Here is a 24462-nt window from a genome sequence, read left to right as displayed (position 1 = left end):
CCACGTGGCCTTGTCATCTTGTGTAGCCCCTCCGCTACGCACATGCACGCCACCATCACCGCAGCCACGGCGCAGGGGCAGGGGCAGGGGCAGGGGCAGGGGCAGGGGCAGGGGCAGGGGCAGGGGCAGGGGCAGGGGCAGGGGCAGGGGCAGGGGCAGGGGCAGGGGCAGGGGCAGGGGCAGGGGCAGGGGCAGGGGCAGGGGCAGGGGCAGGGGCAGGGGCAGGGGCAGGGGCAGGGGCAGGGGCAGGGGCAGGGGCAGGGGCAGGGGCAGGGGCAGGGGCAGGGGCAGGGGCAGGGGCAGGGGCAGGGGCAGGGGCAGGTGCAGGTGCAGGGGCAGGGGCAGTGGGGCAGGGGCAGGGGCAGGGGCCACGATGCGCGGTGCGATCCTTAGCCTTGACGGTGCTCGTTGATGTGACAGTTGCATGGTGTAATTATTTCCTAGATGCAGTATTAGAAAAGCATACCAGCTAGCTACAGTGCCACACTTGAACGAGTTCTGTGTCAACGAGTCTGTAACCTTTATTGCCTGTGCACCTCTGCAATTCTCCCAATTGAAATGCCACCAAGACGGGCTCGTGTTGCACCAACTCTTGAATCTCGCCTCAAGCAAGGGCTTGATTACGTCGCTAATCTGCGTTCTGACGCAGTGCCTAATATGGAACGCGTCGATGACCTGACTGATGCATTATGTGAAGCGGACCCAGATTTGCTCGGCAGCGCCGATATCCTGGGCGGCGTCGTGGCGGCACATGCCTGGGCCGCACGCGCCGTCGCCGCTGATATGTTGAGTGTCCCAGGCATTGTTATGCTCGAAACGACCATGCTAAGCCTGGGTAGCTTGCTAAAGGGTCGGCAGGGCGACCCAGCTGGCGACCGGCTGGCCCGGGCCCTGCTGAGGGCGGACACGCTGGCCGTTTACTCGAGGCTGTTGGCGCAGACGCTCGCACCCACCCGCGCGGCGGCCGCCCGCCGCAGCCGCATGCCGCTGAACCAGATCAAGGCAACGCAAATCATGCGCGTGATCGTTCACATGAACGCGGTTGCCGAGTGCGTGGACGAGAGCCCGGACGCTGGCCTGAAGCAGGAGCTGATCTCGGCGCTGGCGCACACGCAGCTGCTTGAGCACGCCGCCCAAGCGCTGCTGCACGCCGCTCAGGCCACCCCAGCTGCGCCCGGCATAGCGGCAGTGGCAAGCTCGGCGCAGGAGGCAAATGAGGACTGGGCGCTCGTGTGTAAGGCAGCGAATGTCCTTTGCAACTTGTTGGCGAACCTGGTTGGGGAACTGAGCATCGTCTCGTTGTGCCCGCGGCCCCGGGAAAGGGACATACTCTGCGATGCTACGCGTACGCCGGACCAGCTACGCCTGCTGGAGCAGCTGCGGCCGCTGCTGGCCGGCCCCTGCTTGCAGCTCGTCGCGGCGTGGGCGGGCCTGTGCGCGGCCATGACCGTACGGCAGCAGGCCGACGGCGGCGGCGCCGTCCAGCAGGGCGTGGCACATGCCCGGTCGCACCAGGGTTATGGGCTGCCGGCGGAGCTGATGCGACCGCTTCAGCCATTGCGGCAGGCCGAGGCGCAGAAATCGAGCTCACATCTGGCAATATGTGTCATGGTGCAGGTGCGACATGCACGCTGGGGTATTTTAGCTGGCGGGAAACGCTGCAAGGAGTAGAAGGCAGTAAGTGGCAGTAGATTTTTACAACTGTGCACCGGCTCTTGCTCACTGCATATGCAGGCGCTTGGTTATGCGATCCAACCAACGGTCAGCGGCCCCTGCGACCTTGCCATCGCCCAGCCGTCCGTGGGCTACGACCGCCTGCCGCACAGGCAGCCGCAGCCGCAGCGACCATTGGCGGGGCCATGCGCGGTGGCAACAGCGGCGGCAGCAGGAGCAGCAGGAGGTTCTGCTGCGCAGTCCGACGCGGGAGCTCCGTTCAGCGCCGTACAAGCTTACGGGTTGCTAAGCAAAGTCTGGTACGGCCTGGCCTGTGACAGCAGCAAGCACTTGCGCAGCCTGTACCTGGTCGCCCTTGTAATGACCCGGCTGCTGACAGAGCTGCGGCCGCGGCGGGCGGCGGTGCTGCTGCCGGGCTGGTGGCGGCTGCTGGCGCAGGAGCCCTCCATGCTCATTCAGGAAAGGAGGATGGCGCAGGACGCAGGGGAGCTGCTGCAGCTGCAGCTGAATGCGCCGCCGCCGGCCGCGTGGGCTGCTGGGGTGACGGACGCAGCTTCCGTGGCTGCGGCGAGTTTCGACTGGCCGCCGGAACCGAAGGAGGTGCAGAACACGGAGGCGGTCATAGCAGCAAAGGCAGCCGCCAGCCTGGCGCGTGGTAGGGACCCCAGCTACAGCCTCCGCGGCGCTCTAGGCGCGGGGCTGCTGCCAGTTGTGGAGCGGTGCCTTCGCGCGCCGCAGGCCTGGCAGCAGGCCAGCAGCGCCAGTCTGCAGCTGAATGTCGTGAACTGCGTGCTGCGCTACTCGGGCGTGTGGCCCGCAGTGCTGGCTCGCGGTCCCGTGCAGCAGGCGGTGTCGCTGATTGCCACGCTGGGCGCAGCAGCTCGGCTGTTGCAGGAGAAGGACACGTTGGTGTACACGATCCCTTTCGCGTCTCAGCCGAGCAAACACCTGGTCGTTGAGTGCGGCGCCAGCGGCTACCTGTGTGCCTACCTGTCCGCAATGCTGGAGCAGGTCGCGGACGTGCGGGCGCTGCGCGAGGGCGCACAGCAGCAGCAGCAGCAGCAGCAGCAGCAGCGGGAGGGGCAGCAGGAACAGGAGGCGCCAGCATTGCAGCAGGCAGCCACCGCAGCCGGAGCCGCAGCTCCCGTTCTGCACCTCAACTCGGTGCTAGAGGTGCTTGTACACGAGGACGGGAGTGTCAAGCCCACAGCCTGCTCCATCGCCTGGATGGCGGCGGCGGGCGGCCTGCCAGCTGCCGGCTCGGCAGCGGACCGGCAGCAGCAGCTGCTCACAAGCTTCGCGGTGTACCAGTGGCTGCCCGCGCTTGCAAAGGCAACGGAGGAGGCCTTGATGGGCCAGGCGGCGGCCACCGAGCGCAACCTGTCTCAGGCGCTCATGGTGGGGCGCCTGCTGATGGATGTGCTCTGGCGCGCAGAAAGTTTAGAGAACGAAATCGACGGCGGCGTGGGCGCTGAAACCGGTGGGGAGGCTAGCAGCCGGCGGCCGGATGGGGCGTGGGAGGGCGTGACGCAGATTGAGGAGCTTGCGGCGGACATGGACAAAATAGCGTTCCTCTTGGTGGCGGCCGCAGATGATCTGCTGCTCGATGGCTATCATGCGTGGGAGCGCACGGCTGTGCTGGACCTTCTGCAATCTTACTGGACATGCGTTGCGAATGCGGTGTACGAGGTAACACGGGAGCGGGCAACACGCATGGCAATGCAGCTGCAGCAGCAGCAGCAACAGCAGCAACAGCAGGAGCAGCAGCAGCAGCAGCTGGCGCCACCGCCCGAGCTAGTGCTGCACTGCGTGCGGCCGCTGCCGGTGCAGCGGTTGGCGGCCGCGCAGGGGCGGCAGGACATTGTCGATTACCTGGACGCAGCAGCAGTGACGACAAGAGCGATGGTGGTGGAGGAGTGCAGTAGCGCTGAGGCCGGTGAAAGCGGCACAGAAGTGCTTGAAGCAGCTAGCCTGGACGGTGATGCGGAGCGTGCAATCGCCACGGCGGATAGGTTGAGGGCGAAGTGGGTTGTTGCAGTGCGGCTGCGGTACCCGTGGCTGTTGTCTCAAGGCCAGGTACAGGCGGGGCTGCATGACCTGATGGTCGCAGAGGCGGCGGCTGCAGCGGCAGAGCCGCCCGAGGCGCCCCGTGATGGCGGCAGTAGCAGTGGCAGTAGCAGTAGCAGCAGCGGTGGGCCAGTGTTTGAGCACAAGCTGTGCTGCAACCCGCGCTGCTGCTCGCTGGACGGCCCCAGCGCATTGATTGCGCCCCGCAGCGGCAAGACGTGTGTGCGGTGCCGTGCTGTCACGTACTGCTGCGGCGCTTGCCAGCTGGCAGACTGGCGTGAGCGGCACTCTGGTACCTGCATTGGCGCGCCCGCGGCGGCGGCAGGGTCAGCCGGGTCTGTGCAAGCAGGGGTAAAGAAGGCATGAAGTGCATAAACGTTGGTTGTGCAGGATGAAGGTCAAACAATGATTGGACGCGAACCGGGGGTGTGTAGGCTGGAAGAGGCTTTGAAGAATGCACACCGGGGCATACTGTATGATAAGAAAGACGATGCTGTTTGCGATTACGGTGTTATAGCTGTTTGCGGTTGCGGTGTTATAGCTGTTGGCAGACAGTCTGCACGTGATAAGATTGGGACCTTCTGGTTGGTATGCGTTGGGACAGTGTTAAGGCAGGTTGGTGAAGTCCCGTAGGGTGGGACCTGAGGTGGTGCGAGGAGCTGATTTATGGTGGCCGGGGGGGGGGGGGGGTTGCCCTGATTCTGGCGCGATAGAGACCGTGCTATACAGTAGGTATCGTGACAGGGAGCACGCAGGCTACAACGCGCCATACAAATACCGTTTGAGACACAGACGGAATGGGAACGCAAAGACAGGTGCATGTCGTAATGACCGTTGGGGTGCTAGAGCCACTTCTGGGAAAGGTAGGTTGGATTCGTTGTATGAGATAGAGCGATACCAACCCTGCAAAGCTTGAGTGGTGGGGTCTTGGCATGCACAGCGCCATGGCTGGCTGTGAGGGCTGGTGCCATGCCTCCCAGCTCATGCCTGCCTTGCCCATATGTCATGCAGCAGGTATGTACCATAATGTGACCAGTTGGGACACAGGTGTGAGCGTGACAGGCAAGGTGTGTGGTAGCCTGCATTGATGAACGTGTGTGGCATTGTTGCACGCGATGACGCGACCAGCACACGCCAGCTGCGGCCGCTGCAAAAGCGACACACATTTGGTGACAGTACCAGAAGGCAGAAGCCTCCATTACGAAGTGAATGCCTGCCAAGGCGAAGCCAACATGGCGACCGCAAGTGTGGATGGCCTGGCGGCCCTGGCCAACGGGTGCGGTGCGCATTGACCATGAAGAGGCCCTGGTTCCACCTAAGCGCACAGGCGCACGGCAGCAGCACAGGACCAGCCGCGGGACCAACAGAAAGGGGAGGGGAGGGATGGTGCGTGGGCGCGTGGGACAGTCAGGGCACAACCGGCAAACCGAGGGGAGGCTGGCAGGCTATGTGCGTAAACCCGTGTACGAAATGTACGCGCAAACTTTTAGGCACGGCTGAAAGTACGGTTAGTGCAGACGGTGTGAGCAGTAAGATCAGCAGGGTGCTGCAGTGTGGTACCTTTCACTGATTTTGGGCTGGGCCCCCTAATTGAAGGGGGGGGATGGGGTCACCTGAGTGAATCCAAATTTGGACTGATCGGACGTGGAGAGGATTGCTAGGACACGAGGGGTTTTGAGCAGCCTAGCCAGGCACCAGTTGATGGGGCCAATATGTTAGTTCCCGTCCTGAGGGCATCAATAGAGGTCCAACCTCAGCCGACTTATCCACCGCCCACTTTGCACACAGTAACAACTTGAAGAACAGTGAAACTTCTTAAGTCAAGTACCTAAGGTAGCTGGTCTGGCCGTCGCCCTCCTTGTTATCAAGACTTTCATGCATATTATGAAACTTGATCGCTTTTGGGCTTAAAGTCAATATAGCGGAGGGGCGAAGTCGAGATGTTGCAGCAGAATGCCGCCGGCTTCCTCCGCCGAACACTACTGGTTATATTGCTACATGCATGCTATGCGTCTGGTAAGCAAATGTTGCATGTGGATATGCCTATTGGCGCCATCGTTTACGCTACGTGCCCGTTGGCAGCCGGAAAGGCAGAGACTGTGGATACATAGGCATAAGGCACCTTCCAACATGTTGCTTGCATCACCTGGCTTGCGGTTTGGGGCCACCAGAGACCGAAAGTAAGCCTGCTGGCTGACTAGAATCCCCACACGCGACTAGACCCTGCACCAAACTCTCCCAACTGCTTGACTTCTTCTCTGATTTTGGTGCTTCCGCGGCCTTGTTTAGATTCCGCAACCGGGCTGAACATGAGTGCCCTCGGCCAGAAGGCAAGGAACCGAGACGGCGACCGGAAGTTGAGCGGCCGCGAAGGCGTTACTGCGCCGCGAATCAACCGTGACAGGGTTACCCCACAACACACATAGAAGGCTACATTTACAGACAGCTCTTTGCAACTGGAAGGAACCAAAGCGATGGGGTACTTACTTGTAACTAGATTTGATAACACTGGGCGCGCTCCCTTTCCACCCCACACGCCCTGCGGTGCTTTTCCACGCTTTTCCACTGTCCTCGCCCCCAGCGCCGCCACCGAGCCCACATCTGTCACCTAGTAAGTGTTACACCTATGGTATTCACTTATCGTAGCTTCATAAACGGGTGGGCCCCGGGCCTCACTTGAAGGCACAGCAGGATCCGTACGGACAAATTCGGGCGGGCTTCTCATCATGAACGGGCCCCCGCCGGACCCGACAGCCTATGACAGTGCGGGCCCTTGCGGTTGAACTGTCTCATCTTTGCAACTTCGCATACGGTAATATAACAGTCAGGAGTCGCTTCTTCTGTGGCTCTACATTCAAGTCCAACGCCACCTCGCGGGCCGAGGTCGGCACAGCGTCTGGTACGGGCGGCAACCCGTACGAGCCCCAACCTGATGGATCCAAGACTGTCAGTGATGAGGCATACGCTACACGTTTTGCACTCAACTCAGTATACGTGCGAGCCCCGGTCGACAAGATTCATCAGGTGGGTGGGGTGCTACTTCATTCCAGGGCCTCAAGTAAAGCAACCGAGTGGGTGGGTGGGTGGGCACGGTGGGTGGGGAAAGTCCAGGCATAACAAGACATTGGGCAGGACTGCGTCACAATGGCGGTGACAGCGGCGATGGGGGACTTGGCGCAGAACAAAGGGGTGTCAGGTTTGTACAGGATTTTATTACAGCTATTCCTCTCAAGGGAAAAGTGGGCTGAACCCACGCCACCTTGAGCAATGCCCAGCAAGTCCGACGCAACCGAAATGACCTTATCTCCTGGACATAGCCGGGGTCGATTCGTACAGGCACGGGCCCGCCATGCATCTAGCCACGTCCCGCTGCTAAGCATACAAACAGCATTACATCCGTGCCGTATGCATGCTACGGCACGGTACAGGGGTACCCCTGGCACGGTATGCTCGATCGCCAGCAGCAAAGACTGCAAACCAGACACCGGCAGCAGGTCTCAACCTGCTCGCCAGCACCGCTTCTTGGATGGCGCCGCGCTCGCTCTCCTCCTCCACGTGGCCTTGCCTGCCCCCTCTGCTACGCACGTGCACGCCGCCACTGCTGGGCCCAGTACCTGCGCCGCCGCCAGGTCCTGCGCCGCCGCTGTCGCTGCTGCCGCCAGGCCCTGCACCTGCCACCGCAGGGCGGGGGGCGGGAGGCGAGGACGGGATGGGTGCGTGGAGAACTGGAGAATAATAATAATAATATCTACGCAGGGCACAGGTGCCCGCGTGTCTTAAGGAGGAGTGAGACAAGCTCACCCCACCATCTCACGGATGGAGAACTGGAGATAGACCACAGCGGGCGGTGGTGCGTGCCAGCTAGCTTCCCGACTGCTACTCTATCTGTCGCCCCTACGTGCAGGTCTGGTCGTATTATCGTGATGGTGGCCAGAGTTACCTCCACAGCTCCTCTCACGGGAGCACAGCGCCATTGTACGCGTACGACCTCAAGTCATCTTGGAGCCTAGCGTCTGAAGACAAGGTAAGTGCAAGCAGTCTTCATATATATGTATGTCATACCTACATGTACACACGTGCCATACCTTTGGCAGGTTGTGGCTGTGAGCGCGTGTTGCTCTGCAAATATCAGCGACTATACGAACCTCTCGGCTCCAGTTCTAGCAAAGCTCTTGTTACGCACTGCCTCGGGGGAAGTGCGGCGGCTGGGCAGTCCAGAAGTAGGGAGTGCAGAAGACAGCATGTGTGCACCAGGCCAGATCAGTCAGCCATGGGAACCTGTGCCACCAGGCCACCTGATGGGCGGGCTTGTGACAGAGGCAGACAGATATGCGACGTTCTTCTGGCGTGCCGCGTACGTTTTTGTGGCAGGTAGGTGCGTACACATGCTTACTGGGGCTAGCTTGGGAGCATCTCGCTCTGTCGTACGTCCCAGCCACATAACGTCATCCCCCAAATGCCTCACTCGCTCACTAGCCGTACCCGCCGTACCCGCCTGCCTTGTACACATACAGCTCCCGCACCTGGCGAGTGGACGTACCCCACTCGTCCACCCAAGCCCCCCCCGCCGCTCCCACCCATGCCACCCAACCCCGCCCCGCCGGTCCCATCTCCACACCTGCCACCCGGCCCACCCCGCCCACCCAGACCGCCACGTAAGCTCGGCTGTGAGCGCTCCGCATATGGTCTCTGCGCGTAATTTGTCTCTGTCTCAATGCAAAAAACTGAGGATTCGCTTGTATGTGCCTCCCGCGTATGCTGCTGTTTGTGATCTTCATGACCTCAAACGGCCAAACCTACGCTCGCTCGCAGAGGTCAAGGCCACACGCCGCAGTCGGTTCTTCTGCGACACCACTGCTGGCGCCGCCTCCACTGGATCGTCGTATGAAGTCGGAAGAATTGGTGGTCGCCGCCGCAACCTCAACGCTCCGGAACCGGGGGCCTTCCTAGTCAATGAGGATGAGTGGAAGGCTGGCAGTGGTCTGGCCCTGAGTAGCTTCACCGTCCTGGCTAGCGCGACCTCCATCAGCGAGGTCAGCGAGAGGCACACTTCAACAGACTTCAATCACTGCGGCGGGGGCTTTATGCTGTTGATACATACCCACACAAGCAACACACAAGTGCGCCGCGTACAGTCGTCCGTGTTCGTACGTGCGCCCGCCCCATCCAACAGGCCTGGTCAGTGCATCGGTACCGTGGACCTGGAGAGGTCAACACCACAACGGCCAGCAGCTCTAACGCAATCGCCTCGGCGGCCACAGCAATTGGCGCTGTAACCTCCGCCATCAACACCATTTCAAATTGGGAGAAATCGAATATGACGCTGGACATGGAGTCAGCGTGGACCCAGTCGGGACCGGACCGGGTGAGCACACAGGCGTAAGCGTGTCACGTACAGCAGCCCTACCTGTAGTAATGAAGATGGCAAGCGAGGTATGGTAGGCGGGGAGATCAAAGTCGCTCGTCCCCTTATCAACCCACGTATCAATGCGGTCGTGCCCCGACTTGCCCCAACGCGCGATGCAGATTGTGGCTGTTAGTGTGTGTTGCTCGGTCAGCAGCAGCAATGCAGGCGACTTGCTGCTTCCAGCACGGCTGCTGTTCAGGACCAAGGGTGGCTATGCTCACGTGCTTGGCAGCGGTGGCAGTAGGTTCACAGGCAGCGACGACGCGGTCCTGTGCGGCTACCGCCGTGAGGATGTGCCTCAGCCCTGGGAGGCCGTGCCGGCGGGCTTCATGCTGGGTGGACTGGTCGCGGAGCGTGCCGCCAACGCCTCCACATTCAGCCGCGTCGGCTTTGTGTTTGTGGCCGGTGCGTCCATGCTCACATGCATTAGTAATTCGCATACCGTACTCTTACTGGGGCCAGGGCCTCCGTGCCCCTACCTCTGCTGTGCTCGTGAACTGTATGTTTTCTGCCGCCTGTGATCTGCATGCTCCCGCAGAGCCGTCCGCAGAGGAGTGGGCCTCAATGGCTTCAATCAAAGGCGAGTAGTGCATGCGCACGTGTTTGGAGCGAGGGGCACGCATGCTTTTCGCAAGCTTGAGATATGTCAGTGAATGAATAAGTTGGCCTGACCCGCCACCTGACTGTGCCCGATCTATATCATCACCTGCAGCATCACCGCCGAACACGAACGGCGGCGGATACCATCCTTCTGTTGGGTTCATAGTTGGTGTGTCTCTAGGCGGCGGGGCTGCTGTGTTGACCTTGCTGGTAATGATTGTACGGTTTGGACGTAGAATGTGCACGCGTGGAAAGGACCGTCAGTACTTCCAACGCAATCTTGCGGAGCAATGCAGTGCGGATGTGGAGTCGGTCGCGGGCAGTTTCGAGGTTCTTACCGCCACAGCTTTGTGCGCGGCTACCGAATACTATGTTGGTAGGCGACTGTACACGGACTTCTCGGCAGCTTTACGTGGCAGGGACTGTGGTAATAGCAGCGGTGGACAGGTCTACACGGGTCTCTTGCCTCGGGACTCCAGCGCAGGCGATCCCAGGGGTCGAGCTGTGCTAGTGTGGCGCTTGGAGCACCGATCTTCAACTGTTCCCCCGCCGCCGACTCAGCAGGTAGGTGCATCTATCAGCGCATACTGCATGCGCAGTAGTGCTTCCAGCTTTTGGCTCGGTAGCTAGGTGCTAAGCACCTGCCTCCCGCGCTCTCATGACGCGTACCGTATGGTTCTGCGGGTGATACGTACCTGCAGTCTGGACTAGATGAGCGTTTGGTGCAAATGGAGCGGGCTGCAAGGCGGCTAGCAGCCCTGCGTCATCCCACCCTGCTGCCGCTGCTGGGCAGCTGTGCGACGGCAGTAAGTCTCGATTATTGTTGTGCACTCCTTGCTCTAAATCGTAGCTACTGATGGCTTGTCACGTTTCTAATCATCCCTGTCCACCTGAATCCGGAGCTACTGCCAGCTTGTCACGTTTCTACTAATCATCCCTGTCCACCTCCAACGCACCCATTTATCGCAGCCAATGCTAGTGTACGACCCTGGGTCGCTTGAGGAGGCCCAGCGCGGCTTCACACTAGCTGACATCTTGAAGAAATGGCCTGAATTCTTGGAGTGGGAGCACCGAGTGGTCACTGGCTATCAGGTGGCCGCCGCGATGGAGTTCCTACATGCCCAGGCGCCTCCCCTCTTCTGTGCAGTGTGGGTACCGTTGGTGCAAGGGGTGGGGCGCATTACATCGAATAAAGGCATGACACCGTCCGCGTGCCTTTCTACGCAGGCCGCTTGATGCGGAGCGTGTGATAGTGGATTCATCCACTGGTGTCGCCAAACTTGGATTTGTGGGAATCGACTTCAGGGAGCGCGCTGACGGCGACAATGAAGCGCACTGGGCGCGAATGGAGGTGGAGGACATACGCGCTCTTGGTGCGTGCATGCTTGCAGTACGGCCGATCCGCATTCCTGCCGATAGCTAGATGTTGATTCGTTTGGGTCCCGCCCCGCCCTTCCATGACGACCAGGGGTGCTGCTGCTGCGTCTGCTCACGGGCGACGCGCGGGGGGAAGCCGAGGAGCTCGTGGTGTGGGTGCACGGTGTCATCAAGTACGACAGGCAGGGGGGCGGCGGCGGCGGAGGCAACACGCTCCCCATGCTCGCAACTCTAGGGACCCGCACCGGGCACGGCCATCTGCTGGTGTGGCCGCGTGAGGTTGCGTTCGCGTTTGCTGAGTTGGCGCTCAAGTGTGCCAGCTGCAACGAGCAGGACGGCGTGCCTGGCCTCAGGTGCGGTTGCATGCCACGGTGGTCATGTTGCCAGACCTGAGTCACGCACAAGCAACTGGGGCGCGTTGGGCGGGTTCTGCGGTCATCACCTAAGGCTGCTGCTGGAAGCGCACACAACTCGACATCAGTCGGACTGTCCCGCCGCCGTGACTCCATCCACATACTCCCGCCCCACGCTTTGCAACGCGTCAGGTCGGAGGTCCTTCCGTTCCTGTACCACCTGCTCTCTCACAAGCGGCCGCCGCCGCCGCCGCCGAGGCCGCCGCCGGCCGCCAGCAGCATGCTGCACAGCAGCCGCAGGCCTCCGCAGGAGGAGCAGCAGGAGGAGGAGCCCCGGCAGCGGCGTAGAGTACGGGAGAGCGTGCCGGCGGGGCCCATGGAGCAGGTGGAGGTGCCGGGGCCGCAGGAGTCGGACAGCGGCGAGGCCGGGTCATGGCAGCAGGAGCAGAACCAGGAGCAGGGGCAGCAGGAGGAGCCGCAGGGGCCGCCGCCGACGCGGGCAGCACGCCGCCGCAGGTCGCGACCAGCGGGCGCGGGTCCGTTTGCTGAGCTCCGGGCGCAGCAGCGGGTGCACAGGCCACAGGGCACGGCGGGGCAGCTGCAGCAGCATGAGAGCCTTACTGAACAGGCATCGGCGGAGCGGCATGCCGCAGGCGAGGGCGGCGGGCGGCAGGGTGAGGAAGATGCGGATCAGCAGCAGCTGGATCATGAGCTGGAGGAGGTCGCGGAGATCTCATTGCCAGGGCCGCCGCAGGGGCAGCTGCTGCCGACGCCGCCGGGATCACTGCTGAGTCAGGGGAACAGTGGCAATGAGTTGTTGTGAGGAAAGAGCGAGACCTGGGAAGCAAGTCCTGGGCGGCGCGCTGGAAGGGAGCTGGCGCGTGGTATGACAGTACAAGGAACTGCAATCTGTTTACAGGCTGAGGCTGAGGCTGTGGTAGGATGGAGGGCCCTTGCGGCAGCTGGGCAGGGGCTGGGCGGCAGCTGGGCGGGGGCGGGGCGGAGGCTGAGCGGGCCTGGACACTGCTGTTGGGGGCTTTCGTAAGTGTCACATGCTTTATGTCATTGCAGTGCGTTTGTTATTCTTGAAGCAAGATAGGGCATGATTGGAACGTGGAACCGCGTGATGTCCTGGCCTGAGGGTGAATTCATGGTGTGGCTTTCCGTGTGTCATGGGTGCGGTTGAGTTGCTGAGGCACAACTCCGTGACAACATTATTGATGACGAGATGTGACGTTGTCAAGAACCGTGAGAGTTGTGGACGAATGGGAAGCCACAATTGCAGGACTGCCCTCGCAATGGAAGTGGCCGCGGCATTGGCGGGAACCGTGCGCATTGTTGTTCTTGTGGCGGTTGACGTGACCACCGCGCACATCACCAACCTGTCCACAATGTCTGATGCGATACTAGTGTATTTGCAAATGCTGTAAGGTATTGGCTCTTGTTGTTCCGGAGACCCGCAGACGACATGGCGCCGCTCGGTGTTCTTATGGTTGGCGCCGGAGAGTACACCGTAGGGTGAGGCTTTACTGAATTAAAGTTGTAACATTTGACAGCTCTGCACAATCCTCTCTCTCTTGCTTCCAGCTAAAGCGATGCAGTTGCTTGCAGCTTTGTGCCGACAGCGCATGGCGCAGCGAGCGACAAGCCGGCGGGCGTAGTCGCACTAACATGCTTCGAGCTGCGGCGGCAAGGGCTGGTGCGTGGGAACTTCCTGGTCCTCGCATTGTCCACCGACTGTACCCCCACCCCAACCCCAACCCCACCCCCAGCCTCTCTTTCCAGCTTCTCATTCCCGGGCTTCAGCTCCATGCAGCAGTGGGATCCAATTGCTGCGTCTGTTGATCACGCGCAGGTGGGCCGCATCGTGCTGTGCGACATGTACGGCAGCCGCATGGCGGCCGCGCGTGACACGGTGGCTGCCAAGATCGGACGTGTGTATGCGGGGCTGGACACGTCCATGGAGACCTACCCCGAGGATGACGTGGAGTCGGAGCCCACTGCCTACCTGAGGGTGAGAGGGGGGCGGAGGAGGGGCGGGCGGAGGGTGAGAAGGGGCAGATGGCCACATGCCCAAGCCCAACGGGAAGAAGGAGCGGAGAAGTCATTCGTGTTTTCTTCCCTTTTGCTCTTTGACATACACACACACGCATACACAAACACACGCATATGCACACACAGGCCATGGCTAGCATGTCCCCGGGTGATGCGGTCATTATATTCGTGCCGGACGACCTACACGCGCAAGTGGCCACCGCCGCGGCACGCCGGGGGCTGCACGTGCTGCTGGCCAAGCCCGCAGTCAAGACACTGCAGGTGCGTGTGTGCGTGTGTGTGTGTGTGTGTGTGTGGCGTGTATCCGCGTGTGTGTGCCTGTGTGTGCGTGTGTGTGTGTGTGTGTGTGTATTTACGTGTATGCGATGCGGCAACGCGGCGGCATACGGATGTTACTGACTGTGTATGTGTGGGTCGCGCAGGAGCACTTGGACCTGCAGGCGGAGGTGGCGGCGGCGGGCGTGCTGGTGGGTGGGTGGATGTGCTGGGTGGGTGGATGTGCTGGGTGGGTGCATGCTTCGCCAGCGGGTTGTCTGTGGCTGCGTGACTTCATTGTACAGGGTCCGCAGTGGCCTCACATGCGGGCGTGAGCTAGTCTTCGCATCAAATCTTGCCTACAGCCGCCGCCGCCGCGTGCCGTGGGCCCGTGGCGCATGTTTGTCACGCCCTGATGCTGGCTGCTGCCTTCACGCACCATCCACCCGCACGTTACAGGCGTGTGTGGAGTTCCACAAGCGCTTCGACGCCATGTACTCGGACGCGCGCAACCGGGCCGCTGCGCTCGGGCCCTTCTCCCACTTCGCCTCCTACATGGCCCAGCCCAAACAGCAGTTGGACACGTTCAGGTGGGCGGCAGTGCTGCTGCTGACTGCGGGGGTGGTGGTGCTGCTACCGGTGGTGGTGGTGGTGGTGGTGGTGGTGGTGGTGGTGGTGGTGGTGGTGGTGGTGGTGGTGGTGGTGGTGGTGGTGGTGGTGGTGGTGGTGGTGGTGGTGGTGGTGGTGTGTATGCGTGTGTGTGTGTGTGGGGGGGGGGGGTGTAAATTCCAGCCCAAACTAAACCAAACCTAGCCAAGCTAGCGGAGAACAGGCAGGGGGTGGGAGGCAAAGCGCGGGGACGGAATGGTGTGCGTCGCGCCGTGCGGGGCCGAGTACCGTCTGTGCCGCGGCAGGCGGCGGCCGCAACATACAGCCTTCGCACTCCTGACCAATCTGCACCCATGCTTACCACACACTGAACTCCTCTCCCTCTGTTGAAGAAAACATCGACCTTAGCGTCACTGCTAACTTGACAATCCTTGTGCAACGTTGTGGTGGTGGGTTGCGCAGGGCGTGGGCGGGGTTGCGGAGCGACATTTCCTACTACCTGGTACGTGTCACCGCGTGTGTGTGCGCTACGGTGCCAGTTGTCGAGGGCCGCATGTATGCCTGGCGCCTTCACTCTGTGCGGAGGGCAGTAGCGTGGGCCACGGTTGAGCTGTGCAGATCCGTTGGCTTAGCACCGACCACGTCAGCTATTACGGTGCCTGTGCGCATGCCTGCTGGCAGCGCGCCGAAATGTCTTCATGCTCACATCCCGTGCACATCATGCTTCCGTGCTGCTGCCGCTCATGTATCCATGCGTCCATGCGTGCATTGCATGCATCGCATGCGTGCCGACCCGCCGCCGTGCCGCCGTGCCGTACAGAACTCGCACCACATCGACATCCACAACTGGATGGCGGGCGGCCGCGCCAGGCCGGAGCGGGTGGTGGCCATGGCGGCGACCGGCGTGGCGGAGGCGAAACTGGGTGCGTGCGAGGAAGGGTGGGAGGAAGGATGGAAGGGCGGTGCGGACGCCGCGTGTGCTGTGCATGCCTGCTGCTGAGTCTTGGGGTCCACGCATGACAAGCAGTTGTGTGTGTGTGTGTGTGTGTGTGTGTGTGTGTGTGTGTGTGTGTGTGTGTGTGTGTGTGTGTGTGTCGTGACGCAGGTCGGCCTTGCGAGGACACCATAACGCTGATGGTGCAGTGGCGCAACACGCCCGCGGCCAGGAGCGCCGCGGGTGTTGGTGATGGCGGCGGCGGCGGCCCATGCCTGGGCACTGCGGTGTACACGGCGTCATGGGTGGCGACCAAGGTGAGCTGAGGTGCGGATAAGGGGGCCAGAGGCGGGTAGAAAGATGGGCGAGAGGGTGGCGGGGGTGAATGCACACAAGCTGCTCTTGCATGAGGGCTAGCGTGGCAGGACTGGCGTGATTATGTGTTAAAGAGCACAAGGAAAAACAATACGGTACAGTACGCGTGTGCATGTGTGTGTGTTTGTGTGTGTGCAGGGCGACTGCCACACGCAGCAGGGCTTCCACTACGCGGCGCACGGCGGGGAGTTGCGGGTGGACCAGGCGCACCGCGGCTACACGGGGGCCAGCAACCAGGAGGCGGCAGGCGGAGGCGGAGGCGGAGGCGGAGGCGGAGGCGGCGGGTACGGCAGCTACAACCCGCTGTACATGAGGTGCGTGTGTGGGGTGGGTTGAGGGGGCGGGCCACCCGGGGCAGGGGCGGGGGAGTACTGGGTGAAACACAGGACTAAACGGGTGGTGGTGGTGAGGTAGACACACGAGTTGTCAGGGGCCACGGCCACATGTACGGTACATGCACTCACGACGTGCACCCGCGATGTGCACCTTCTACACCTTCCCCCCTGTGTAGGTACACGCCGGACGCCAACGGGCGGTTTGCGGGCCAGGCCGGCTACGGCTTCGTGTCCATAGCTCGCTTCCTGGCGGCGGCGGCAGACATCAACGCGGGGCGGCTGAGCGTGGAAGACGTGCGGCGGGAGGGCGAGCTGGCGGTGGTAGGTGCCAGGGAACTGAATCTGTGTTTGGCGGTGTTTTGCAAGCCACACGAAATGGTCCTCCTCATCAACCCCTGCCTCGTGTCCTGCGTCGAACACACACGCGCACACACACACACACACACACACACAGTCCTACGCGTACTGTTTTCCTTGTGCTCTTCACAACCCACACACACTCTCTCTCTCTTGTCTGGGCTTCGTTTTGTTGTTTTTTAACACGCTTGCCTGCCTGCTCACCTGCCTCACAGCTGTGTGACACGGTGGCGGTCACGGCCATACTGCATGCGGGCCGCCTGTCACTGGACGCCGGCGGCGCGGCGGTGCGAATCGAGTGGGAGGAGGAGGAGGAGGACGCAGGAGCGGAAGGCGTGGAGGGAGGCGAGGGCGGGGCGGCAGCAGCGGGCAGGGCACGCGGGGTCACGCCCAGGCTGGTGGTGGTGCAGTGAGCTGATGAATGTGGTGGCCAGGCACAAAATGCCGCGTACAGAAAGCGGCGGGAACCCAATGTGAGCAACTGGTAATTTAGTCTGTGTTGATGCAGTTGTGCTGTTTTGGCGTTCGGCGTGTGGTGTCATTACGCGGCGGAGGAAAGGCAACTGCTGACGGATGGCTGGTGGCGGCGGCAGCCGGCAGGGCACGCAGTGACAGGTATTGTGTATGCGGCCTGACCGCTTTGGGCGTGAACTTGAAAGGCAACCCCTTGAGTGTGTTACATCGTGTCTGCATTTACTGTACAAGACGCTTACCAAACGCCTGCACGGATGTCACCCCTGGAAAATTGCTACAACTCTCGGCATATGCCATAATTCATGTGAGCCGTTAGCAAACAAATCCGCAGCGTTGCCTGGTGGCCAGCTATGCTTTAGCCCCGCCTGCCCAGCAGGCAAAACGAGGTTAACACGATCCAACACAAAGAAACAACAACTTCGTGCCGATGAATACAAATACAGTACAATACAAGTATGTTACAACCGCCGAATGATGCCGCTCACAACAGCAGACCACCAGCCCCTGTGAACCCGACGCCGGCCAACCGCACCCACACCTGACCGGGTCGGGCGCCTTTCCCACGCCCCAGCAGCACGCCCCGCTGGACAACCGGAGCCTCCCACGAACCCCTGTGCGGGGCCGCTGGTGGTGCTGCTGCTCTCCTACTGGTTGGCCCCCGCAGCCGCCGCCAAGGTTGTGGACTCAAAGATGCGGTCCGCGTTGCCCACCTGTGCAATCATAAGAAAAAGAATACGGTAAACGGGCACACGAGAGAGCAGCGACCTCTTGCAGCACCTACACACACAAATGCTGGCATGGCCATTGCATTCCACACTCTGCAGCATGCCGCCGTCAGAGGAAGCGGAAGCGTGCGCTTCACGAGTACGCCAACGCCCGAGCCCATGCATGCATGGACCCACCAGCAGCCCCGCCCTCCTCACTTGGCCTCCAGCCTAGCCCCTCACCACATCCGCGGCCCCTTCCTTCGTGACCCCACCCTACCCATGACAACCTTCGCGCTCTATGGGCTGGTCCCGGGTTCTAGATCCGGCGGGATAGGAACACTACCCCCTCCCTGACCCCTGCCTGACCCCCTACCTGACGCCCTCCTCCCTCGGCTGCACCCTACGGGACCTCGCCAACCTGCCTATACCTGTCCCATCGCACATCCCCCCTCGGCCCTCCCCCCTCTCCCCCCCCCGCCTCACCTCGAAGCCCTCCCGCAGGTGCTCCTCTCTCCCCTCACCTCGAAGCCCTCCCGCAGGTGCTCCTCCCCCTCCCCTCACCTCAAAGCCCTCCCGCAGGTGCTCCTCCCCCCCTCACCTCGAAGCCCTCCCGCAGGTGCTCCTCCCCCTCCCCTCACCTCAAAGCCCTCCCGCAGGTGCTCCTCCCCCTCCCCTCACCTCAAAGCCCTCCCGCAGGTGCTCCTCCCCGACCTGCTCCGCCGCCAGGTCCGAGTACTGCGGCAGCCGCAGCCGCTGCACAAACTCTGTGGTGGGTCCACAGGCAGCGTGTGCAGCCACAGGGCATCAGCAAGCGCTGTGTGTTGTGTGGCTACTGTGGTCAGGCGCGTGTAGGTCGGTCCACACACGCCCACACACTGCGCTGCAGGCCCGGTTCCGCTTTGTCCAAGGCTGGGCGGCACGGGGCACGCAATTGCACCGCCTGCGCAACTGTCCAGTGTGCTCACGCGCACACCCACCCACACCCCAGGTGCGGCCTCCAGTCCCGCAGCCCCTCCCACCCACGCAGGCCCCAGCCACCCACCCACCCACCCACCCACATAGGCCCCAGCCACCCACCCACGTAGGCCGCGGCGATGTCCCGGCGCGCGCCGCAGCCGAACCGGAACCCCAGGCGGTCCGCCACCACCGCGCTCTGCAGCAGCAGCCCGTCCGGGCTGACCTTGACCAGGCCGCCCTCGGGGTTGAGGTCCAGACCCGCGGCCTGCAGCCGGGCGTTGAAGTCCGAAATGTCGGCGCCGGGGTTTGAAGAGGAGGAGGAGGAGGGGGAGGGCGAGGAGGAGGAGGAGGAGGAGGAGGAGGGCGAGGAGGAGGAGGAGGAGGAGGAGGAGGGCAGGCGGTGCAGCGCCAGGGCGGTGTGGTTCAGTGAGTAGCCGTGGGCCAGCACCCTGTCAACATGGTGGCGGGGGGTCGTGGGGGTAGGGGGTAGGGGGTAGGGGGGAAGGGCAGCGGGGGTCTGTTGGCACCAGGGTTGGAAGGCGTGTAAGCGCAAACAGCACTCCCGGCTCCCAACGACCGGTACTCCGGCACTCCCGGCATGCACAAACACAACACACACACACACACATACACACACATGGGCACACACACACACACACACACACACACACGCACACACACACATACATACGCACACACACACACACACACACACGCACACACACACATACATACGCACACACACATACATACGCACACACACACACACACACACGCACACACACACACACACACGCGCACCATCCGGCGTACTCGGACTCCGCCATGAGCAGTTCGTAGTCGGCCAGGTGGGGGGCGGGCCAGGGGGTGGTGCCGGCCAGCAGCGCACCAGTCACCTGCGGGCGCAGTGGCGGTGGTGGTGGTGGTGGTGTGTGTGTATGTGGATGAGGTGGGGGTGGGGGTAGTATGTTCCAAACCCAATTAAACCAAGAGCCAGCAGCCCATAGGTGGGTGTTCTTACCGAGAGACACGAGATTGCAGGACAACTGACAGAACAAGCTGACCGGGGGGGACCGTGTGTGTACATTATGCGAAGAACCGAGGTCACCAGCACCCAGCTGGAACCGACTCGACCACTCCACCAGCCCCTGCCGCCTCCGCACCTGCACCAGCACCTCCTCAGCCGGCGCCGCCGCCGCCCAGCCGCCCGCCCGCCGAATGACTTCCTGAGCCCGCGGCGAAAGCTTCTCAACCTGCAGCCGCAGGGGCGGGGCAGGGGGGCGGGTAGCTGGGGGATCCGCAAGCAGCCGGGGACTCCGGGCACGCACACGTGCGCACGCCACCTCTTGGCACATCGCCGCTCTCATAACCCCCACAACCCCCCACACTTACACCTATGTCTCGCTTCTTTGTGCTTTCTCAACAAAACACACACACACAGGCGCTCCCACACGCCCAAGCCCAGGCGCCCGCACCTGTATCTCGCTCACGAACACGCGCGGCAGCCGCCGCCGCGCCTCGGGGTCCGCCGCCCGGAACCAGGTGGCGGCCAGCTTCTTGGCGGGGAAGGCCAGCGGCGGCGTGTCGGCCACCCGCTCGTAGCCCAGAGGCACCAGCACGCGCTCCAGGGAACTGATGCCCAGGCCCGGCACCTGAAAGCGCATGTGTGTATGTGTTTGCCTGTTTGGGTGTTTACTACGTAAGGGATTTGTTGGGAAGTGGGGAACATGCGACAGTTCCTGCCCCGTCCCTGCTTCCTGAGCCTGCTTGCGTGGCCCAGTCCACCGCCACTTAGCGTGCCACAGCCCGCTGCCCGCCGCCCAGATGCCCGCTACCCACATGCCCACTCGCCCGCTCGTGCTCTCACCCCAAAGGTGCGGAATGCGAAGTGGTCGTGCCCCAGCGCCTCCACACCCGGCCAGCCCGGCCGCGTCACCCGCTCCAGCACCACCCCCAGCCGCGGGGTGCGGGCTGGGTGGGAGGGAAGGATGGAGGGAGGGAGGGAGGGCGGCGGGGCGGACAGCAGGCAGGCAGGGAGGGAATTCAAGTGGAGTGATGTGAGGGAGGCGAGGCGTGTGATGCCCGGTCCGGCGCGGCGGCGCAGTGCGCGCCGCTAGGCCTACAGAACTTAGGGACCTACGAAACCTCGAGCTCGGCACCCGTCAGCGACACTGACACCGACACCCCCCCCCCTTGCCCCCACCCCTCGCCTCCCCCAGCTTGCCACCCGGGTCGAGGCGCCGAGGACAAACCCTCGACCACGTTTGCGGAACAGTGCCATTTGTGGGTGTTGAATGACCGACTGAGCTTGACCTAATGATCCCCTGTGTTGACCCCCGCTCGCAAGCGCCGGCGCCTCACCCGCGTAGTGCTGGAGCACCTGGTGCAGCACCGGCACGGTGACGGGCGGCACCTGTCGGCGCATCACGGCGACAAGGACATGTGGCCCACATGGTGTGTCAGCGCATCACAGCGGCAAGGACATGTGGCCCACATGAGATGGCGGTTGCATATGAGCGGTGATGACATATGGCTGGCATGAGATGGCGATGGCATATGAGCGGCGGCGAGGGAAGGCGGCTCGCAGGGGGTTGTTGCCAACCTCGCACTGCACCTCGGAGCAGAACAGGAGGCACTCAGTCCGGGAAGTTGGGGTCCGTGGAGTTGGGGACATGACACGAATACACACACGCCCTAGGCACGCGGTGATACTGCACGCACCGTACCCGGAAGCCCCGCCCCCCGGATGCTGAGGGTTTGCCGCACCTTGCACCCAGGCGGCAGCGTGATGTGCAGCTCTCTCGGAAGAGCCGGCCCGCCGAGTGCCGCAGCGTGTGGCGCGGCAGCCGTGACTGCCACGCATGAGCGACGTGCGCCCGAGTGCGAGCAGCTCGCCACGTGCACCTGCGCAGACGTCCCCGCCACTGCCCGCGCAGCAGCGCGGCACATCTCCACGAGCTGAGCGCGGATGGGTGCCAAGTTGCTTTGTCGCTGCTGACGATGCTACCGCTGCGGGGCTTTTCGGTGCTATATGCTTCGAGCTTGGATAGACAGGCACGTCATGCGCGCGCTACCGCACGCTCGGGCGCTGCGAAAAAGGAAAGGATGTTGCAGTCGCCCTAGTTTTCGCAGGACTTAGTGAGTAATGCGTCAGTTAACTAACATATGGAGTTTGGCGTCACACTGCTCTGAACGCAAACCACTGCGGAGCTGGCAGCTGGCGTCAGGTTTGCGTGGCGAATGTGTTCAATGCTTCAAAGACCGTGTGTGACAAACTGCAATATTTACGTATGGTCTAGAGTATATCCGCTCTCACTAGGGCGACTGGCATCGCCAACTTGTATGCCAACTGCTGCCGGCACCGCGAATGGGTCGATGCATCGTCACGGGAAGCCGGGCGGACGGGATCGTTCCCGTTGTCTGCAATACCGATAATGGTACTGAGATGCGGACCATGTCAGCTTTGAGCCAAGCGCGTTCGCACCGTGGGTGACGGGGATGGGCGGGTGGAGACGGGCGGAGAGAGCTGGGCAGGGTTGCGTTCGCGTGCCGCGTGCCAGGGTCCAAGAGAGCAGGGCATGGCGATGGGCAAATGCTATTACCGCTTGACATTTCTTAGCTTGGACATATTTGATAACCGTAGGGCCCAGTCAAACACCAACTCGAAGGTCGACTGGTATTTGCTTGAAAATGCGTGGCTGTATGGAATGCTCCCGCGACAACTTGTACTGTGGCTTACTATTGTAGTCTATCGCGATGAAACTATAGCGTTTGCTGCTTTCCGCGGGTCGCATTTGGGCACGTATAGGCTCAACTCGCACCTCCAATGGCCTCAAACGGCACGTCGATGGTGCACGAGCTTCAGGCTCGCATCAAGGAGCTTGAAGCGTTGAAAAAGACTCGGGCCGATGAGGCGGCACGAATCATCGCCTCCCAGCGTGCCACCATCGACCGGCTCAAAGCGGACAATCAGCGCCTCACAACGGACCTTGCCGCCGTTGGCAGCGCGGATGCAGCGGCGGTTGCGGCGCTAGTGGCGGCGGGGGCGTCGTCGGTGCTCGTGAAGGTGAGGGAAGGGTTGTGAGGGGTACAGCGGTGCATGTTGTGGCGTGACCGTGCCCGCCGTTGCCGCGGGCGTGTTGCGTCCCCAGCACTGCAAGGACACACCGCAGTATGATATTAAAGCCCTGGCTACGAAAGTGTGTGATAGCATCTCGCTCTCGTGATGCTGTTGAGGGTGGTGTGGCACGCCGGCTCACGTGTGTTCGTCGCCCCACCCGCCCCGGTAGCGTACTCGAATGCCCTCACCAGTTGACAACCCACGTCACCGCATCGCAGCCCACCGGCCTGACGCCGGCGCAGTCAGAGCGGGCGGACAAGCTGACGGAGGTGGCGGACACCTACAGCAGAAAGGTGCGGGCGCGTGGGGCAGGCACAGACGCGGGCAAGTTCATCCTGAGGGCCCGGGTGTGGGGCCCGGGTGTGCGGCCAAGGCACACGGGGGTTGGACGTGTAGGAGGAGCGTGGCGGCGGCGTTGCGGTGTGGCGGTGCAGCGGAGGTGGCTTGCTGGCTGGCGTACGTGTGGCCGGCGGCAGCGGCTGCTGTTTGGCCTGGCAGTGGCTGCATGGGGCTGCACCACCGGGCTGGCCGAGCGACCGCTCCACGAGTTGGAAAGACAGTGTTGGGCGTTTGAAAACTTGGAGGGACTTGGGGCGTGTCTGCCTCCACGACAGCGGCCGCGGGGCTGTGTCTGTCATGTGGGCCTCGCGGCCCCTCACCCCAGGCATCTCTCTTACCTGTGCTCTGCTGGCCTCGCCACCCATGGCACCGGCACCGCCAGATTGAGGTAGAGCGGCGGCAGCTGGAGACGCTGGAGCGGGAGGTGGAGCTGGCACAGGCGCAGGTGCGTGCGGTGGGGATGGGTTGTAGATACCAGCCCATACTAAACCAAACCCAATGCAATAGAGCGAGGAGGAGAGCGTGGTCGATGCTTGACAACGGAGTGGCACGCGACAATGGTCCCCATTCCCGAAATGCACCGAGTTCCCGGGTTCCCAGCAAAACATCCCGCAAACCGGTAGAAAGAAGGCGATGAGCTCTTCGGTCTTGCGCGTGTGGGCGGTGCTGACGGTAGCCGCCTTCGAAATTGCCACCCAGGCTCAAACACACGCACGCACGTTCTATCTAGCAATGCAGACTAGGCACACGTTGAATACCCACCTAGAAGACATCAAGGGAGCCGAGGAGGAGACCAGCGCCAGGGCGGGACGTTTGCATGTGCAAAAAGGGAAAAGGCAAACGGTGTGAGCGGAAAGGCGCGCGAGCGAAAAAGGCAACAGTATTCTATGTGCACGAGCCTGGGTGGCAAGAGAGAGGGGAAAAAAGGCAGCGGGCAATTAAGTAGAGGCAAGCACGCATCGGCATGGGGCCGCACGAGGGCCAGGGGGAGGGGGGTGGTTAGGGGAGAGGCAGGGTGCGGGCCGCGGACGGCTCCCCACAGCCCTGCCAATCCGGGTGCCCTCACGCAGGAGAGGGCATCCGGAGCCTGTAGGCGCTAGGGAGAGCGGGACGGGACGGGGTAATATGGGCACAGGCACACAGAGGGAGGAGACAACAGCAACCCGAGACACACGGCAGAGCCTGGGTGGCGGAGACGTCTGGATGTAGGGCCTGGTAGAAGAGCTTGATGCCGGGCGCGTGCCGTCGTAGGCGCCACTCCAACCCCTAACCCCCCCCCCAAACCCATTCACCCACCCACCCACCCTCGCACCTCCCATCCCCAAGCACACCCCACCCCCTCATGGGGGAGGGGGCGGGAAGGCCTACAGGGATATGTTGGCCTGAACATGAGGAGGTGGAGGTTTGGCGCTGGAAGGGGGCATCCCCAGAATCAAACCCCTTGTATCTCAAGTAAAGGATGGGGGT

At 62.4% G+C, this 24462-nt stretch overlaps 5 protein-coding genes across 6 annotated transcripts in view; 4 read left to right on the top strand and 1 right to left on the bottom strand.

Moving 5' to 3' along the window:
* The first annotated feature begins 438 nt into the window (after nt 1-438).
* CHLRE_07g342650v5 (uncharacterized protein) lies at nt 439-5314 on the top strand. Its single transcript, XM_043064384.1, has 2 exons — nt 439-1617; nt 1735-5314. The coding sequence occupies exons 1-2, from the start codon at nt 823-825 to the stop codon at nt 4105-4107; spliced, it is 3168 nt and encodes a 1055-aa protein (XP_042922922.1). The 5' UTR covers nt 439-822; the 3' UTR covers nt 4108-5314.
* Nucleotides 5315-5568: 254 nt separating this feature from the next.
* Nucleotides 5569-12734, top strand: CHLRE_07g342700v5 (uncharacterized protein). Of its 2 annotated transcripts, XM_043064385.1 has the most exons (16): nt 5569-5757; nt 6323-6352; nt 6566-6765; nt 7646-7765; nt 7836-8112; nt 8256-8396; nt 8554-8774; nt 8915-9106; nt 9268-9553; nt 9687-9728; nt 9861-10312; nt 10450-10554; nt 10718-10896; nt 10976-11121; nt 11217-11478; nt 11671-12734. In XM_043064385.1, the coding sequence occupies exons 1-16, from the start codon at nt 5682-5684 to the stop codon at nt 12299-12301; spliced, it is 3360 nt and encodes a 1119-aa protein (XP_042922921.1). In that variant the 5' UTR covers nt 5569-5681; the 3' UTR covers nt 12302-12734. The 2 variants fall into 2 exon arrangements, with proteins under 2 accessions (XP_042922921.1, XP_042922920.1); XM_043064386.1 differs by lacking the exons at nt 5569-5757; nt 6323-6352; nt 7836-8112 and having other exon boundaries at nt 6389-6765.
* Nucleotides 12735-12798: 64 nt separating this feature from the next.
* On the top strand, nt 12799-17054 carry CHLRE_07g342750v5 (uncharacterized protein). Its single transcript, XM_001692467.2, has 12 exons — nt 12799-12996; nt 13090-13177; nt 13334-13492; nt 13660-13794; nt 13956-14000; nt 14248-14378; nt 14860-14899; nt 15218-15320; nt 15503-15648; nt 15845-16020; nt 16218-16362; nt 16614-17054. The coding sequence occupies exons 1-12, from the start codon at nt 12947-12949 to the stop codon at nt 16809-16811; spliced, it is 1416 nt and encodes a 471-aa protein (XP_001692519.2). The 5' UTR covers nt 12799-12946; the 3' UTR covers nt 16812-17054.
* An 8-nt stretch (nt 17055-17062) lies between these two features.
* On the bottom strand, nt 17063-21968 carry CHLRE_07g342800v5 (uncharacterized protein). Its single transcript, XM_043064387.1, has 9 exons — nt 21303-21968; nt 20898-20949; nt 20404-20507; nt 20012-20188; nt 19700-19789; nt 19338-19432; nt 18657-18985; nt 18258-18343; nt 17063-17582 (listed from the first exon to the last, which is right to left on the bottom strand). The coding sequence occupies exons 1-9, from the start codon at nt 21483-21485 to the stop codon at nt 17517-17519; spliced, it is 1182 nt and encodes a 393-aa protein (XP_042922919.1). The 5' UTR covers nt 21486-21968; the 3' UTR covers nt 17063-17516.
* A 170-nt stretch (nt 21969-22138) lies between these two features.
* The window catches only part of CHLRE_07g342850v5 (uncharacterized protein), a 6417-nt gene continuing 4093 nt past the window's right edge, over nt 22139-24462 (top strand). The window contains exons 1-3 of the mRNA XM_043064388.1: nt 22139-22602; nt 22875-22949; nt 23378-23440. Of these exons, the coding sequence (XP_042922918.1) occupies nt 22384-22602; nt 22875-22949; nt 23378-23440 (357 nt within the window). The 5' untranslated portion in view covers nt 22139-22383. The remainder of the gene's footprint in view (nt 22603-22874; nt 22950-23377; nt 23441-24462) is intronic.

Source organism: Chlamydomonas reinhardtii, chromosome 7 (assembly GCF_000002595.2).
Source record: "Chlamydomonas reinhardtii strain CC-503 cw92 mt+ chromosome 7, whole genome shotgun sequence".
Classification (NCBI taxonomy): domain Eukaryota; kingdom Viridiplantae; phylum Chlorophyta; class Chlorophyceae; order Chlamydomonadales; family Chlamydomonadaceae; genus Chlamydomonas; species Chlamydomonas reinhardtii.
This window is presented reverse-complemented; position numbering and strand designations above follow the sequence as displayed.